The sequence below is a fragment of the Adiantum capillus-veneris genome, chromosome 6 (assembly GCF_014529385.1).
Source record: "Adiantum capillus-veneris isolate H3 chromosome 6, ASM1452938v2, whole genome shotgun sequence".
NCBI classification, from domain to species: domain Eukaryota; kingdom Viridiplantae; phylum Streptophyta; class Polypodiopsida; order Polypodiales; family Pteridaceae; genus Adiantum; species Adiantum capillus-veneris.
Window position 1 is genome coordinate 37,509,084 of NC_140936.1, and position 16,286 is coordinate 37,525,369.

The following is a 16,286-nucleotide window of genomic DNA, read 5'->3' on the forward strand; positions in this document are numbered from 1 at the left end:
TACGTTCAATAGGATGATGGACAGAATTTTTCGTCCACACTAGCAGTTTGTTGGTACATTCTTTGATGACATGATAGTCTACTCAAAGAATGAAGAGGAGCATAGGCATCACTTGGCCATTGTGTTCAAAGAGCTACGCAGTCATAGGTTGCTCATCAATGCAAAGAAAAGTGAGTTTTTTCCGGAAGAGATTCACTTTCTGGGACACATTGTTTCAAAGGATGGTGTCAGAATGGATTCTGCAAAAGTTGAAGCGATCAAGTCATGGCCAAATTTGAAGACGGTGCATGATGTCCGAAGCTTTTTGGGACTATGCTCCTATTACAGAAGGTTTATCCGAAATTTCGCCGAGATTGCTTCACCTTTACATGCTCTTCAAAAGAAGGCAGTCACCTTTAGATGGACACAAAAAGAGATTTCAGCTTTTAATCTCTTAAAGAAAAAGACGACTTCAGATCCAGTCATTGTGTTGCCAGATCTTAGGAAGTCATTTGTGGTCCAGTGTGATGCCTGCGGTAGTAGCATTGGTGCAGTGCTAATGCAAGATGGCAGGGTAGTAGCCTATGAGAGCAGAATTTTGCAAGGGCTAGAGATGACCATGCAGGTCTATGAGAAAGAGTTACTGGCTGTGATTCATGCGCTCTTAAGTTGGAAACACTACCTGCTAGGTGCAGATTTCGTTGTCCAAACGGACCATTAGACCTTGCGGTACTTCTTGACACAGACAAAGTTATCTGAGAAGCATATGCGATGTGCAAATATCTTGTCCATGTTCCATTTTCAGATTGTGCATGTGGAAGGCAAGAAGAACGTTGTGGCTGATGCCTTGTCAAGGAAGCCACAAATTTCAGCTGTGTCGATTCCTTATCATCATGAACTTGATGATATGAGAGAACAGTATGCAAATGATGAAGATTTTGCAAGGGTCTTCGAGCAACTAATGGATGGACAACGTCATGAACACTATCTTCTTAAAGACGGGTTCATGATGATGCATGGCAGATTGTGTGTCACAAAGCCATTGCGACGCAAAGTTATGGAAGAGAGTCATGTCTCACCGTATGCAGGGCATCGTGGTATCGATGCTACAGTTAAAGCGGTTGAGACATTCTTCTATTGGCCTACATTGAGAAGGGATGTGGATGCCTTTGTGCGAGAATGCCTAATATGCCAAAAGGTCAAGTTTGACAGGCAAAAGGCACCAGGGTTATTGCAACCACTACCTATTCCAGATAAACCATGGGAAAGTATTGCTATGGATTTTATCTTTGATCTTCCGAGAACGTAGACAGGAAACGATGGTATTTGGACCATTATTTGCAGATTCAGCAAACAGGCTCATTTTATTCCTGTCAGGAAGAAGATAAAGCCAGATCAGATGGCACGCTTGTTTATGAGCAATATTTTCAAGTATCATGGCATGCCACAGTCGATTGTTAGCGACCGTGATCCACGCATGACAAGTTTGTTCTGGAGAGGCTTGTTTGAGAATATGGGCACCACGCTCAAATTCTCTTCGTCATTTCATCCTCAAACAGATGGGCAGTCAGAAGAGGCAAATTCTACTGTCCTAGATCTGCTGAAGTGTTATGTGTCAGAGCATAAAGGAAAGTGGGAGCAGTATTTGCCATTGGTGGAGTATGCATACAATAATACAGTGCATTCATCAACTGGCAAGGCACCTTTTGAGATAGTTGAAGGTGGCAAGAAAGTTCCTCCCATACTGCATACAAAGGACAAAATATTTGAAGCAGATAAGTATGTTCAGGACATGGATGAAATGTACAAGAAGGTCAAAGTGGCCTTAGAAAAGACTCAGGCAAAGCAAAAGAAAGCAGCTGATTGTCACCGTCGTGAAGTGGTATATTCACTTGGTGATTGGGTGCTTTTACGCTTTGAAAAGGCAAGGTTAAAGAAGATGAAGGGCAAGGAAAGACTGTTTCCAAAGCTCAGCATGCGTTACTATGGGCCTTTTCAAGTATGCGACATAATCAGTGATGTTGCATATAGGCTGAAATTGCCTGACAGTTGGAAGATTCACAATGCGTTTCATGTGAGTCTTCTCAGACCCTATGTGGGTGATGTGCCAGAAGATATGCCAGCTGAAGATCAGCCGGAAGTCGAGGAACTTGACGAGATCTTGGTCCCTGAACAGATTTTGGCACACAAAGAAAGGAAAGTGAAAGGCATGGTTGCTAGGCGTTACTTGGTAAAGTTCAGAAACTATCCACCAATGGATGCTAAGTGGATGGAAGAAAGTGAACTTGCAGAGTCACCAACTGTGTTATCACTTTACCTTGAAGCCTTCGGTTTGCAACCTACCTTGACCCCTTGAGTTTCAAAGCTACATGGATTGTCAGTGTGACAATGGCTTCTGAAACAAATGATGTACATGGTATTTAAAGTGAGCTCAAATGAAATACCTGTTACATGAATGTTAGAGCTGTACAGATTGTCAGTTTGGCAATTGCTCTTATGGAATGTCTAAAAGTTTGGTTAGTGTTATAGAAGCGAGTATTTCTTGTCAGTTTGTCAAGGATACAGTAATTGCTTCTATTAAAGAGTACATGTGTAACTGCATTCTTAAACTGTCGGTTTGGGTATGCTCGAAAGTGTTACGGGATCCAACGTGTACTATAAGACAGTGGCAAAATGTGCAGCTACCATTTTGTCATTGGAAAGTTAGTGACTCAAAGCAATGGCAGAGTGCGAAGCTACCACTATGTCATTGGGACAGGGTTCACACGCAGGCAATACATGTGTCGACGAGGTCTTGAATACACCACGGTTGACAATGAGCATGTATGTGTCGTACATGTGTCGACAGGTGTTGAATACATCAGTGTTGACTAGGAGCATGTACGACATAGATGCAAACGAGGACGTTTGAGATTTCAAGAGGGGGGTATGTCACCAGCGTGTGACTACTATCTATCCTTTTTGTTGATTTCTTTCTTATTATCTATTTACTTTCACTTTTTGGAAACACCCCTCGGGAAATCTAACTGCCCTGCATTGCATAGCTAGTGTGGAACTGTCCAGAGGGAGTCCAGGCCTGAGGGCAAGAGAGCACTAAGGTTGGACAAGGACTATGGTTAGCCAAGTGGGGTCATTGACTAGCCAAAGTGGAATCCTTTGCTACAGAGGCTACATTTCAGTTCTGGATGTGGCGGCAGTGTACAAAGAGGGTCGGATGACCTAGAAAGATACAATGGCAGCATCTCCTAAAATTTAGGGAACTGCTATTTTGGGACATGAAAATGTGTTGACGTCATTACCTCCGGAATGACAAAGGGAACATTTTCTTACTCTGCCGTGAAGTCAACTGGGCAGCCGGTTGGGAGATTTTTAGGCGGCAACCCCGAAACGGGAAAACGCTTATAAATGTGCCAAGTGGCACCTTCTGGTGCACTTACCTCATGCAACAAGAAGTGGCGCTGAATTTGAAGGAGGGAGAGCCTCATTTTCAGTTTGGTCACAGGTTAAGAGCTATGGAGTGCTTGCTTTCCCTCCTATGTACAGTGTGGTGCCAGGAGTGATGCCCTGCACGCTACGCACTGCCCTCTCTCTCCCCTTTGGCAGTATGTTATGCCCCACTAGTGGGCTCTTCATTTGACCAATGTACAGTTGTGTGGGTTCATGCGCGATTGCTGAGGCAAGAGCCTCTTGCACAGGTACTGGATTAGCTAGCGGCTAATCCCCCCGCAGGCACAGGTGAATTCGGAGAGGTTTCACGCCAGAAATTTCGTCCGATTCAAAGGGCAAGTAGCCCTACAGGTGCGGGAGCTCGAGGACTTGCTACGGATGCGACCGGCACGCGAAACGGAACCCGAAACAGTGAATTACAGGCTGCTGTGTATTTTTGCAGGTTTAGGGTTTTGGCCCTAAACGGACCCTAATACCCCCAGGAGGTTCGGGGACGCAAGGGGACCGCTGTACAGGTGATCTGGCGCATTTTGAGGGCTGAAAACAGAGAATTCAGCGTGCTGCAGATTCTCGCCAGGTTTTGCAAAGTGCCCGTATGCGTCGGAAAAGTTAGTCAATGCATGGGAATACTGACTGTGAAGAGTCCTAGTACAGTTATGCTACCGAAATCAGGCCGGAACAGTTGAAATTCAGCCAAGTTTGTGCAGGGCAGCTTGTAGGGATCCACAACGTTTATTCCCTCTTTTAAGCAATAAAGAAATACCGAAAGGGGCGCTTAAGTTAGGGGCCAATCTGGTGTCGGTCTTCTCATACAGGTGCATTCTAGCATCTGTATCCCATTCCCCTCTCTTGTGTCACTATAGTGCAGGTAAAATAGACGACTAATAATGGGTGAAAGCTAAATCAAGGTTTGAAGTAAAGTCTACCGCCCTTTTTGGATTGAATAGGCCGGTTTCACATATTGAGGCCAAATGCAGGCAAAAGATATAGTGCAAATACTAAGGCTTTTTTTGAGGTTGCAAGGATGTGGGGTGGACCAAGGTTGCATGACTTTCTTGCTGCCAATCTCAATGGATCTTCACTCTCAACAACAAAAAGAAGCCAAAGACTTGCTACACAATTCTTACTAGGCATACATGGCTATATCTTTGATGCTATTGCTGAAATATATCAAAAGGAGAAAGAAAAACATGGAATCCAATCACAAATTCCATTCATCTTGGTGGAGGATGAGACCGCCATAAAGAAACGGATAAGGTAAACATAAAATAGTTATAATGGACATGTTGAATTGTAGTGGCTCTTGCATCTTTTATGTTTTTAAATCTTAATGTTGTAGGTGGAACCCAAAAGATGACACGCTCGTTGGTTTTGATGGATACAAGATGGAGAACCATGAGTGTGGAACTTCAAGCTTATCAAAGTCGGAGCGGGGAAAATAGGCTATGATATGACTGTTAAAGCATTTGAGAATCATGTGATTGGTGGTTATGCAAGAGTCTTTGTGGCAAACCCACTTCATGAAGCACTTCCACGCTTAGTTTTGGTTGCTCATTGCACTTGTAATCGATTTGGTTCGAAGACAATGGGCTGAGATTTTGAGCTTATGGGATGAGAAGCTCAAGTCTAAAGTAGGTCCGATTATCGGACATGTCTCAGATGGAGACAGTCGTCGAAGAGCATTGATGCTAGCTGATTATGTTGACAAACATGATACTAGATTCAAGATTGAATGGGATGGATGGTCTCTTTTAGCCAAATTGTCAAAAGGAGACGTTTTAGGCATGCATGATCAAGATTGTACACAATAGAAAGAATCTCGTCAATGTTCTTGATAAACCAAAGTGTCAGTTGGCTCTTGGTGATGTATGGGTCACCTTGAATCATGTTACCATTGTATATGATTCCTTTGTTGTTGACAAGCATATGCTCAAGGAAGGCGATATCATGCGAGATGATCGTCAAAATTGGGCAGCAACTCAAAGGATATGTGGCAGACAAGTGCAATGGTGTTTGGGAGAGTTGGCAAACAATGGGCAGCATAGAAAAGAGAGGAGTATGGTAGGGACACAAGCCTATCTTGAAATTGCTGGAGATTATATTGACATTTTCTTGTCTCCGCATTTGAGTTTTGCAGGAAGAGTTCATTTAGCAGCCAAAGTGACTTTTTTCTTTCAAATTTGGAGATCTTGGATATTGCAACATCCAACGTATACATTATCAACAAACTTTATTAGCAAGGAGGCATTCTTGGATGTGAAAATCTCCTGTCATTTTGTGGTATTGCTAATAAAGTATTTCAGAGACTTTCATCCAAGCTTGAAGTGCCCTCTACATCTCACTGGCTCAGATGCAGCTGAAATCTTCTTCAGCAAAGTCGGAAGTATGGTTGGGCAAGAGCGTACTTATGACTTGATGGACATGCTTCACAGCATAGGCAATTTGAACAGGCTTGCCCATTTTGAATGCAAGGAGGATGGTGTGGCATTCACAAGAGCTCACAAGAAGCAGGAACATATATGGAGAGAGTTAAATCTCAACAAGGACATGCAAGAAGCCAATTTAGGTGACTATGATTGTGTTTCAACTGAGGAGAAGGTCATTATTGCATTGCAAAGAGGATTGCAAAGTGCCCAAGAAATGTGTGAACGCTTACATATGAGACCAAAAGGTAAAGAGGACAAGAAGTGGTGTGTGCAACCTTGGTCCATTGGAGTGTTTGACACATATGCAAATTCAAACCTTCAAGAGTTTGATACAGATGAGGAATATCCTATTGAGGTGGACCAAGCACTAGATTCGGATGAAGATGCTTCTACAAGTGGAATAAGGCATGTTGTAGATTCCATTTTAGATAAAAAAGAAGAGGTGAATCCGGTTGTTGAGGTTGAAGACAATAAGTTTCTCTTCAAGTCTACATTGGTCAGCCAACTCAATGGCAATCCAACTTTGTCAAAGGATATACTTACTAGGGTCCGAAAAGGTGTGTACTATAACAAAGAGGAGAAAAAACTTATGGAGACAAACGAGAACTTATTTGGCATTGGTTCTGACTGTGCTGTGTTCTTTCACGAACAAATAGTACAAGGGAAGATCACGAGGTCTTTTAAGCCAAGCTCTTTGGGAGGCAAGAAGAAAGCCAAAAGTGTGTGGTATGTGGGACGAGTCCAAAAGATGAGAAGAGTGGTTGGCGGTGCATGTGTGGAATATAAGAGCCTTTCAGATAGGCCATCAGGCGTGGAGGTTCAACTTGGTTGGTATCAAAAAGCAAAAGGAACTAGGTGCTTTACGTATGACCTGACCTACCTTGATATGATAAGCATTGGTAGTGTCATCGCTCTTGCAAACCTCACATATGATTGTAGCAGCAATAAGTATGTACTTGATGAGAATGATTGGAAGGTCTTTAACGATTTTGTGAGGGATCACGAGGTATGTAGAAAAGATGCATCACATTTTTCTTCTTTATTTGATGAGATGTATTATGTATTGACCTTGAAAAAATCAAATCTGAAAATTTTCTCTTTTTTGTCTCATGCAGGAATTTGAGTAGGAGAATGGTGGTGATCGACTTAATTTTCAGATTTTGAGAAAGTGACCATCGACAATGTGTGTCTACCTTTTTGTACATCTAAAAAAATCGGTATATTATATTGTACGAAATGTATAGCTTTTAGATATATTTAGTTTGCTAGATGTATCCACAAGATGTATATCTTATTTTTTGGCAAAATCATTTCTAAGTGTACGAAAGATAAAGGTCCCATGTGTACGATTTGAGCAAGATGTATCGACATTGTAGTTTTATTATAAACATGGTGCAAGTAAATGATTTGGATAATACTTTTGCAAGTATTGTGGAATGTTGCAATGGATTTAGCATGAGGCAAACATAGTCACTTTTGTTTGCATCTCAAAAGCTTAAAACCATGAGTAGTTTGCTGGACTTCTCCAATGGCGATCTTTGTGATGAATTTGACGAAGAGGAGCAGATGGAATTAAAAGAGGGGAACTCGAGCTCTTAATTGTTCCACTTGATCACAAAGATGAAAGTTCTTTTAGGAGTGACTACAATCAGGAGGGAACAAGTGGAACAAGCTGAAAGCAACAGTCACATCAACACTATCCACCACATTGATCAAGTGGAACAACTGAAGGTTCATCTACATGGTAGCCTATATATGAAGTTTGGACACCAGCCTTACAACTTGGACCCGTCACATTAAACGTATTGATTTTTTGTTGTAGATGTACAAGGTGAGATTTGGCAGCTGATTGAAAAACAAGAAACCAAGCAAGAGTTTCATCTGACACAAATCTTGAAGGATATTCGGGAGCTGAGTCATTGTTTTCGCCAGGCTCTTACTGCAGGTACATAATTGTTGTGCATGAGCTTAGTTTTCAACGGACTAATTGATATGTGGAAGCATCAATTAATGTTTATAGCATAATTATGGGAATGGCTTGAGTTATGTTCATCTACCTTTGACTTTTATCTTTTGTTATAGAAACTTTGATAAGTTGTATGAAACCAACAGCAAGTATTACTCAGATGTGAGAATATAATGTTCATACGGTCTAAGTAGTGTAATCAGTCTATTAAATCTCGTTGCAAGCACGGCTCTTTTGCTACACTTATTAATGACATGCAATCAGCTGGGTTGAGAAATGGCTATACCAAACAGCATGCATAATTTGCAAGAAAAGGCTGTATTTTGAGTTTGTGTTGTCACATATCCTTGCCGTAGCAGTTGCAAAGTTGCTTGTAAATGATCTAAGCTTGGCTTTTTCCAAAGCAGGCAGCTATTTTATGGGATCCTCAAAGTGCAAGTTTAATGGAGAGGTCTGTGAATTTGGAAGGAAGACACAGAACAACAGGAAAATTTTGACGCAAGCTGTGGAGCAAAGGGGAGCTGCTGCAGTGAGCAACAAACTTGATAACATTCAAAAAGTAAATTATGGGGCTGTCGTCCATGTGCACGTTAAACCTCCCTCAATGTCCATTCAACCACAATCACTTGGTGCATATCTATCTTACAACTCTCATAAAAAGGCTCTTCAAAATACTAGCATCACCATATCAAGCTGTTTTCGTTGTAGGTGCTCAAGTTGTTTCTAGAAAATGCAGAAGGTCGTTGCAACAAAGTACATGAGCAGTGTTGGCTGATGACAAAAATACTATGTGCTCTGTGGATTTGGAAAACATAACATTTAGACTCAGCTGTAAAACAGTCCAAAAAGAGGAAACTTTTTAGACTCTTGAACCTTGTACATCCAAACAAGAAGACGAAAACAGATTTTAGAATCTGACACATCAATTTTTTCAAGTACCTATGCAGCTAAAGCTTCGAACACAGGCATGCAGCAAGGGCAACCCGAATGAAAAAATGTGGGCTGAGAGCCTTCTCCTTGTAAGTTGTCTACTTGTACAACATGATTGCTACTACGACAGAAATGATCGCGTTGCCACTCCTTTAGCAAAATTGAGTCTGAATGCTACTTTTGAGTCTCAACATCGTTACAGCACAGAGGGTCATGTAAATTCACCAGCAACCAGTGTAGAAGGGACTGAAGAGATTGAGGATGGAGACTTCATCACATTGAAGAGAAGAAATGAATATATGTTCACCATGCCTCCCAAGAGTTGGCATTTCTTGAGAGAAAATTCGACATTTTCAGCAAAGCAGCAACAGCTTTGGGCCGCGAAACTGCAAAGATGCCACAAGCAGCCAAATTAACAATTTATGAGTGTTGATATAGGGCGTCTTGTGATGGCAGTTGAGAAGTTTGGGGTAGGAAGGTAAAATTACTCCATTCTTTGTGTTGAGAGGACAGGTTTCGATTTTGAAACCATTGCTATGTTGGACTTTTTCTGTGACCTGTAATTGTTGTTTGCAAATAGATGGAGGGACATTAAAGAGACTTATTTCTCAGTAGAGACAGGTATCTTCCCACAACAAGCTTGAAGGTTTGTCTCCTACGTCACCGATAATCACGAATCACTAGCATACCAGAATATCTTTGAGGCACTTCTGGAGTGTTGATAGGTGCTTTTGCTGTCATGAAGGACAAATGGAGGTCTTTGCTTCATTCAGCAAAGCTAAAAGCTTCAAAATTGAGATCCATAAAATTGTCATCCTAGCTTGCGAAGTGCGTCTTGGAGCTTGATGATCGTGAGAAGCTTCCATGTACTAGGAGGCCCATTGCAAAGTAGTGCCCTACTGGACGGTGAACACACAAGGAATCATATGGAAAATGTCCAATCTATATTGCAACCTCCTAATTGTAGTCACTCCATAGTTATCTGTAGTTTAAGAGCAAGAAAATATTTTTAGTTCAAGTCTTATAGCGTTTGTATAAAGGTTCACCATGAGGTTAAGCAACTTTCTTCTCAAAAAAAAAGAAAACTATGGAAGCACCGTTGGCTGGAATTGCTCAACCCTTCGGGCTTATCTATTGATTGTGTGTTGGGTATAATGTCTCAAATCTTTGGGAGACTTCTGATAAGTTTTCCTCATAGATTTTATGTACAGTCTTGTTAAAAAAGCTCAAATTGAAGAGGTCAATTCACCACGGCCCACATACTTCGTTCTAAAGACTATCAATACAAACTAGCTCCTAATGGGTTGGGTTGATAGCTTGAAAGAAAATTGACTCTTTGTCGTTTAGCTTGTAGCTGCACATGCGCACATGTCAATCGTATGTACATGATGGTACAGCCGGCCTTGACATTAAGGTCTGGGCTCTGATGCTAATGGTCAAGGTGGCTTTGAGGGAAGATGCTATTCATTTATGGAGGACAATCTTAAGAGTACATGTTTGAAACCAAAATCAGGGATTTCTAGAGCGCCTTATCATTTCAAACAATTATACATCCGAGGCTCTTGAATGAAAGTACCCAAGTAACAACAAACAAGTCACTATAAATTATAATTTCTTGCCTTTTACATTACTCAACAAGTTAAGTAAACTAAAAATAGACTTTCATTTACAATATTTTTCAAATAAAATTCGTTTGAAATTTCAAGTTACGATAAGTCAATAAACGATCAAAATGTGAAGCATAAAACAAATAATCTTTCTTTTTGGCCTGTCCAAAGGGCAAAGGCTATAGAGATGAGTTTCTTTTTTGTTGATGAAAAATACAAGGAAAATTAAAGATAATTCAACTTTGACTTTCTTAGAAGAAAACATTTTTCATTGGTGGATGGAGGTAGTGGTCACTTATTGTGAGGGAGGGTTATCCAAAGCAAGACCTGCGTTATGATGTGCTTTGGAGTTTGGAAGGGCTTCTTTAACTTATTCATTTTAAACCTTAAAACTAGGTTTACATGGAGTTGGACATTTTGTCTTTTGTTATGTACAATTACAAGCAGGCCTCGTGATTTTATCACTTGTTCTATTTACTTGTGCTAGTTGCTTACAATTGCTCAATGTTTTAGTATTTCAATAATATAGCATGGTTTGGAAAACCATGGCACAACTATTTGCTCATCGTGGAAAGTTTGTTTTAGGTAACTCAAACTCTATTCTTAGTCTAATTTTTTTAATGGCAATGTTGCCACCTCGATGCCACATACTCTTGTGATGGCTAAAATTTCTATTTCAGAAACATATAATTAACTTGCAATGTAATGATCTTTCGGTTTAAAATATCACCAATGAAGAGCTTGCAATATAGTGACTCTCATAGTTCAAAAGGGTTGCATTTGTCACTTTCAAACCCCCACCACTATTGCTAGAGTGACTTAAAATGAGTTATGTATCTCTTACATAAGGGATTTCAAAATTATTCTATAAAAAAATTTTATTTACCAGTAAGGGAATTATATATGTCAACAGAAGTTACAGAAAGGGTAAAAAATTTGACCAATATAAGTTACATAGGGATTTATAAAACAGGTCATGATCGCACGCGATGTAGGCAACTTTTCTAAGTGACCTCTTGGGATGACACACTATGGGACACCACTCGGCTCACACAACCCACCTGGCCGAGACAGTGAACACATCGATGGAGTGAGAGGAGAGAGACTATCCATTTGCCCACTCAACGCAAACACACACACACACACACACACACACACACACACACACCCACGCAAAAAACTCAACTCAAAAGAGGAATATTTCTAATGATTAGATACAATTGAGCTTGAGCCAACAACAATGGGGAAAATAGCTCACATAATATGGCTGAAATATGTCAGATACAATCATAAATTGGAGAAGAGACTTCGCTCATGTAGGAGAAACTTACACAACCAAAATAGTTAAAAAAAAAAGAAATTTGGCAAAATGGACCATTGCGTCCGGAACAGTCAAAAACCCAGTCTACAATATCAAAGTGCTCAAATCCGATCTCGGATGAGCAGTTTATGGACAAAATAGGATCCAAGCGGTTGTTCCTCCTCTTCTCTCCACATATTTTTGGTCTTTTTTCTCAAGTTTTTCAGTGTCCAGACTTCGCTTTATCCCTTGGGAACCTTTGGCCTTTTACTTGACCTCAAACGAACCCCGAACAGGCCAAAAACTGGCCACGTAGTGCATTTTTGTCACCCTCCTATATCCATCCACACACCTGGCACTGAACTTTTTTCAATAATGCATCCCACAATCATGTGATGTGGCCCCCAAATATAGTTCTCATCATGACCTTTTTGCATAATTATCACAAGAAAACACCCACGTTGCGTTCGTACTTATCCATGTGCAAATATTGACCCCATTCGACCTCCTGACGCCACAGATGCCATTTGACGCATTTGCTTACCTCATGGAATCAACTTGCGGATAGCTTCCTTGAGAAGTTTTATGCGCTACCAACTCCTCATTATTATAGAAAAACACAATGGTACTGGTGATAATGAAAATCGATGTACTATGTACATGATGTCCTACCTGTACACATGTGGGCCCCACACCTGGCTTTATATAATGGGCAATCTTTTATTTGATGCACCATGCATGTGTATGTACATATGTGCAATCACTTCTTCCAAAAAATTCCTAACATCGGCACCCATTGATAGAATTCTTTGGTTGACAACGGTGATGACATTTCAAAGCCCTCCCTCTTGATGCTCTTGATTTGCGATCAGCATGAGCAATGTGGTATGGGGAGATTACCTCTTGGATATCTTCAATGCTACAACCTGGCAATAGCACTTCGATAAAGGCAGTTCAACACTTCTTCAATTTCTTCCTCCTCCATTCTCCAATTGGAGAATTCCTGCAGCCATTTGTCCATGGTGGACGACCTGCATCTCTTTCAGCGTTGTAAACTCGAGGTTTCTGAAAAGCCTTCCTCCATGGGGGAACCAAATGACAATCTCAAGCCCAAAATGGACCCCGACGGCCTCAACGCTAGGACTGTGCACGTCAAACTTGTCACAAAAAATAAATAGGGGGCACCACCTAGCTTTGAGCGGCTAGGACGCAGATAGTGGTGATTAAAATAGCACTAACACTGCACACCGTAGAGAGAGAGAGAGAGAGAGAGAGAGAGAGAGAGAGATGTTAAGTATGGAGTCTGATTTATCCCTTGTAATTTTCTGTGGTAAAAGTGCACATTTGTAAGGCCCCCATTATGAGGAGAAGCCATCGTGCATGAAGGAAAATCACTCGCCGGAAATCAAAATTTTCACGGCAAAAAATGAGGGGCAACTTTAAAGGCTTTTTGCATACACCCCCACTCGGTATTTTTCATGTGTATCCTCTCCAAAGAAGCCAAATGCTTTTAGTGTATGAACCACCTCTAGCATTTCTACCTTTAGCACTTTTTTCCTACTAGTAGATTTGGCTTGTTTTTCCTATTTTATCTTTCAAAAATAAATCAACCCATCATATTTATCTTAATAAAAATGAGGAACACTTTCCACATAATTACCTAATTTTCTAATATTTTTACTATTTATTATCTCATCACTAATTATTTTCCCTTCATTTTGCTATATGTTATTTCCTATTTTCTAATTTCATTATATTTGTATATCTCTATCATCATCTTCTCTTGGATGGTTGCAAGGTGAGTCATGGGTATACATCATGCTCACACAAGGCATCAATGAGTCATCTTTGGAAGCACAAGGAAAGGTAAGGTCATATGGTCCACCAAAAAGACTTTTGGGATGTGGAAAATACATGTTTATTGGCTCAAATTTTAATACGTAGCTCCACCCCGAATTTGTCAGAGTGGCATGAATGAAAGTTGTAGGTCGTGAGCTCATCTCTTTGCCAGTATTTTTATTTTATTTTTTGGAGCTTTGAGCGAGGAGCTATGTCCAAAATGGTGGGACCCTGTGGGCAGCTCACAGTGACAGGTTTGCCTACCCTGTTTTCCCTGCTTCCACACACACACAACCACTTTACCCTCAACCCTCTCTCACCCAACCTTGTAAAAAACCCCCCTTTATCTCTCACCTTTGTACATCATTATACCTCACGTACCACATCATTTGGCCTCTAGCTAGAGTGGCCACTCACATGGCTAGAGGCATCTTCTAGGCCTAGTCACCACTTGGCCATCATGCAAAAAACCAAAGTGGTGGGGAGGAGCTTCATCATCACTGCACCATCCGCTTTGAAAAAGTTAATTGCAATTAGAAATTAACTCCATCTTAATCAAGCTTCCCCTCTCCTATATAAAGAGGCTTCTTCTACACACAAAACACACAACACAACAGGGTAACAAGTTGCTAGAGGGTTACGCTACACACACCACCTCTTAAGCCTTGGTGCTTGAGCTTCATGCCTACACTTGAAGTATCCATGTCTTCCCATTAAGTCTCTCCATTGTAAGTACGGTCTTGTGTTGATAGTTACATGGTTTCCTTTTGCCATATTTCTACAAATCTCTCTCGTGGTTCTTACACTTACTTATTGTGCATGATGTATTGCTTATCACTTGGTGGTATGTGAACTCCTAGCCCTAAAACTCCCTCTCCATCACTCTCATGATGGAATACGTATACAATACCTCAAACGCAGCCCCATAACTCTCTCTTTGTCACTCTTTCTCTCTCTCTCTCTCTCTCTCTATTTGTTTGTGTATATTCAAGGTCATGCAAATGGTCAAGATGGTTCCACTCTCTTATTCTCCCATGGTCTTGGGGATTAGTGAGTGATGTTTTTATTTAGGGTTTTGGTAGAGTGATCTCTATCTCTCTCTCTCTCTCTCTCTCTCATGACAAGAAGCATTCCATATGGTCCATTGCATAGTGTGTTACCTACTCACTCTCTTGCGTCCTAGCCGCACACAAGCTAGGTGGTGGCCCCTATTGTTTTGGTGGATTTGTCTGCCCCATTTCCATTGAGGAGGATCAGCAAGGAGGTGTAGAGGCCACCCCCTGACGGCTCCGCATTCCGGCCTTCATTTTGGTAGAGTGCTCTCTCTCTCTCTCTCTCTCTCTCTCTCATGACAAGAAGCATTCCATATGGTCCATTGCATAGTGTGTTACCTACTCACTCTCTTGCGTCCTAGCCGCACACAAGCTAGGTGGTGCCCCCTATTGTTTTGGCGGATTTGTCTGCCCCATTTCCATTGAGGAGGATCGGCAAGGAGGTGTAGAGGCCACCCCCTGACGGCTCCACATTCCGGCCCTCATTTTGGTGCCCCCACTGAGGAGGGCTACATAGACCTTCAGTTCACAAACAATGAAGGTGTGCAGTTTTCAACATGGACGAGTGGAGTAAGAGTTTGCAAATTGGAGGACAGAGGAGGAGGAGGCTCTAGAGGCCCGGAAAGCTTTCATCGAGATCTTGTTGCCTGGATGTAGCATCATCGACATTCTAGAAGTAATTTCCTCTCCTTGCCTTGTTTGTGATCATCGCCAATGAAGAAGAATGAGGAGAAGAGCTTGATTTACGTCTCCTCTTAACCTATGAATGCTCCAATAACCCTCGATGCACACACAATTGAAATTCTCTACATCAATACACACGAAGGTATCGTGACGCACATTAAAGGAAGAGAGAGTACTACTAGAACTCTCTTCCAAAAAAGGTAATTAAGAAAAGGAAGATCACATCCACACCTAAGTGGCCTAAAGTTGCAGCACGTGCTCAAGCCTGAAGGTGACGTTTGGTCTCATCTCATTTAGTGGGGGTTACATAACCACTTTTGTTAAGAAAAAGGCCAGTGAGCAACCAGCTTCAACATCAAATCTACAACCACGAATTTCACCCCTAAACCCTCAAGAAGCAAAGAGGCGGAGGCTGGCCTATAAGATTGCCGCTCGTATGAGTGTGCTCCCAGTGCACTTTGTGAATCTAGTCTATTTGTGCAACTAAGCTAGTCTATTTGTGTGGGTAGGTATGGATGCCAATAATGATCCACAGATGTTTCCTTTCCATTTTGTGCTTCATATGCGTGTTAATATATGTATTGATAGGAAATTATTCTATCATCAAAGAATAGCCTTGTTGTTTGGAGCTGAAAGACTTGGGCAAATCTTGCGCTCTCCTCACCCTGTCATTCTACCGTTACTAGATTATCACCACTCCTTTGATGTGTCAATATTCATCCTATTTTGCGCTAGCTACGCTAAAGCTCTAAATTGTACTTACCATACTCTACTTTCAATAAATTGGAGCTGTTTGTGTAATTGTGTACTCTCTCAGTTACATTATGGCCTTCCCTAATTTTTATGGTAAGCCTGGGGAGGTTGCTTTAGACTTTTTGGATAATTTGGAAATGGCATTTGTTGAGAGGAGGACCACACCTATACATTTTTGCTCACACTCATGTTTTTGTAAACACTTATTGTAATAAATGTCTTTGCGACATTTCATTTTCTTCATAGAGCCGATTCATTGTAGGAGTCAATTGAGTTTCAAGCTCGTATTCCCCAAGTAGTTTC

General features: G+C 41.2%; 1 protein-coding gene and 1 pseudogene across 2 annotated transcripts; both read left to right on the forward strand.

Annotated features, from left to right (window-relative positions):
• The first annotated feature begins 4,302 nt into the window (after positions 1-4,302).
• LOC147455358 (uncharacterized) lies at positions 4,303-9,306 on the forward strand. The gene is made up of 6 exons (XM_086514155.1): positions 4,303-4,683; positions 5,730-6,312; positions 7,473-7,596; positions 7,675-7,797; positions 8,226-8,447; positions 8,527-9,306. The coding sequence occupies exons 1-6, from the start codon at positions 4,451-4,453 to the stop codon at positions 8,577-8,579; spliced, it is 1,338 nt and encodes a 445-aa protein (XP_086370281.1). The 5' UTR covers positions 4,303-4,450; the 3' UTR covers positions 8,580-9,306.
• Positions 8,760-9,772, forward strand: LOC147455359 (uncharacterized; annotated as a pseudogene). Its single transcript, XR_015188341.1, has 3 exons — positions 8,760-9,226; positions 9,329-9,394; positions 9,494-9,772. The product of XR_015188341.1 is annotated as an uncharacterized LOC147455359 (transcript).
• The last annotated feature ends 6,514 nt before the right edge of the window (positions 9,773-16,286 follow it).

Bases quoted from the DNA above. Each gene is read 5' to 3' on its own strand.
- LOC147455358 (XM_086514155.1), top strand. From the start codon at position 4,451: ATGTGGGGTGGACCAAGGTTGCATGACTTTCTTGCTGCCAATCTCAAT. The intron at 7,597-7,674 runs GTAGCCTATATA...TTTTTGTTGTAG, and splicing joins ACTGAAGGTTCATCTACATG to ATGTACAAGGTGAGATTTGG. The intron at 7,798-8,225 runs GTACATAATTGT...TTTCCAAAGCAG, and splicing joins TCGCCAGGCTCTTACTGCAG to GCAGCTATTTTATGGGATCC.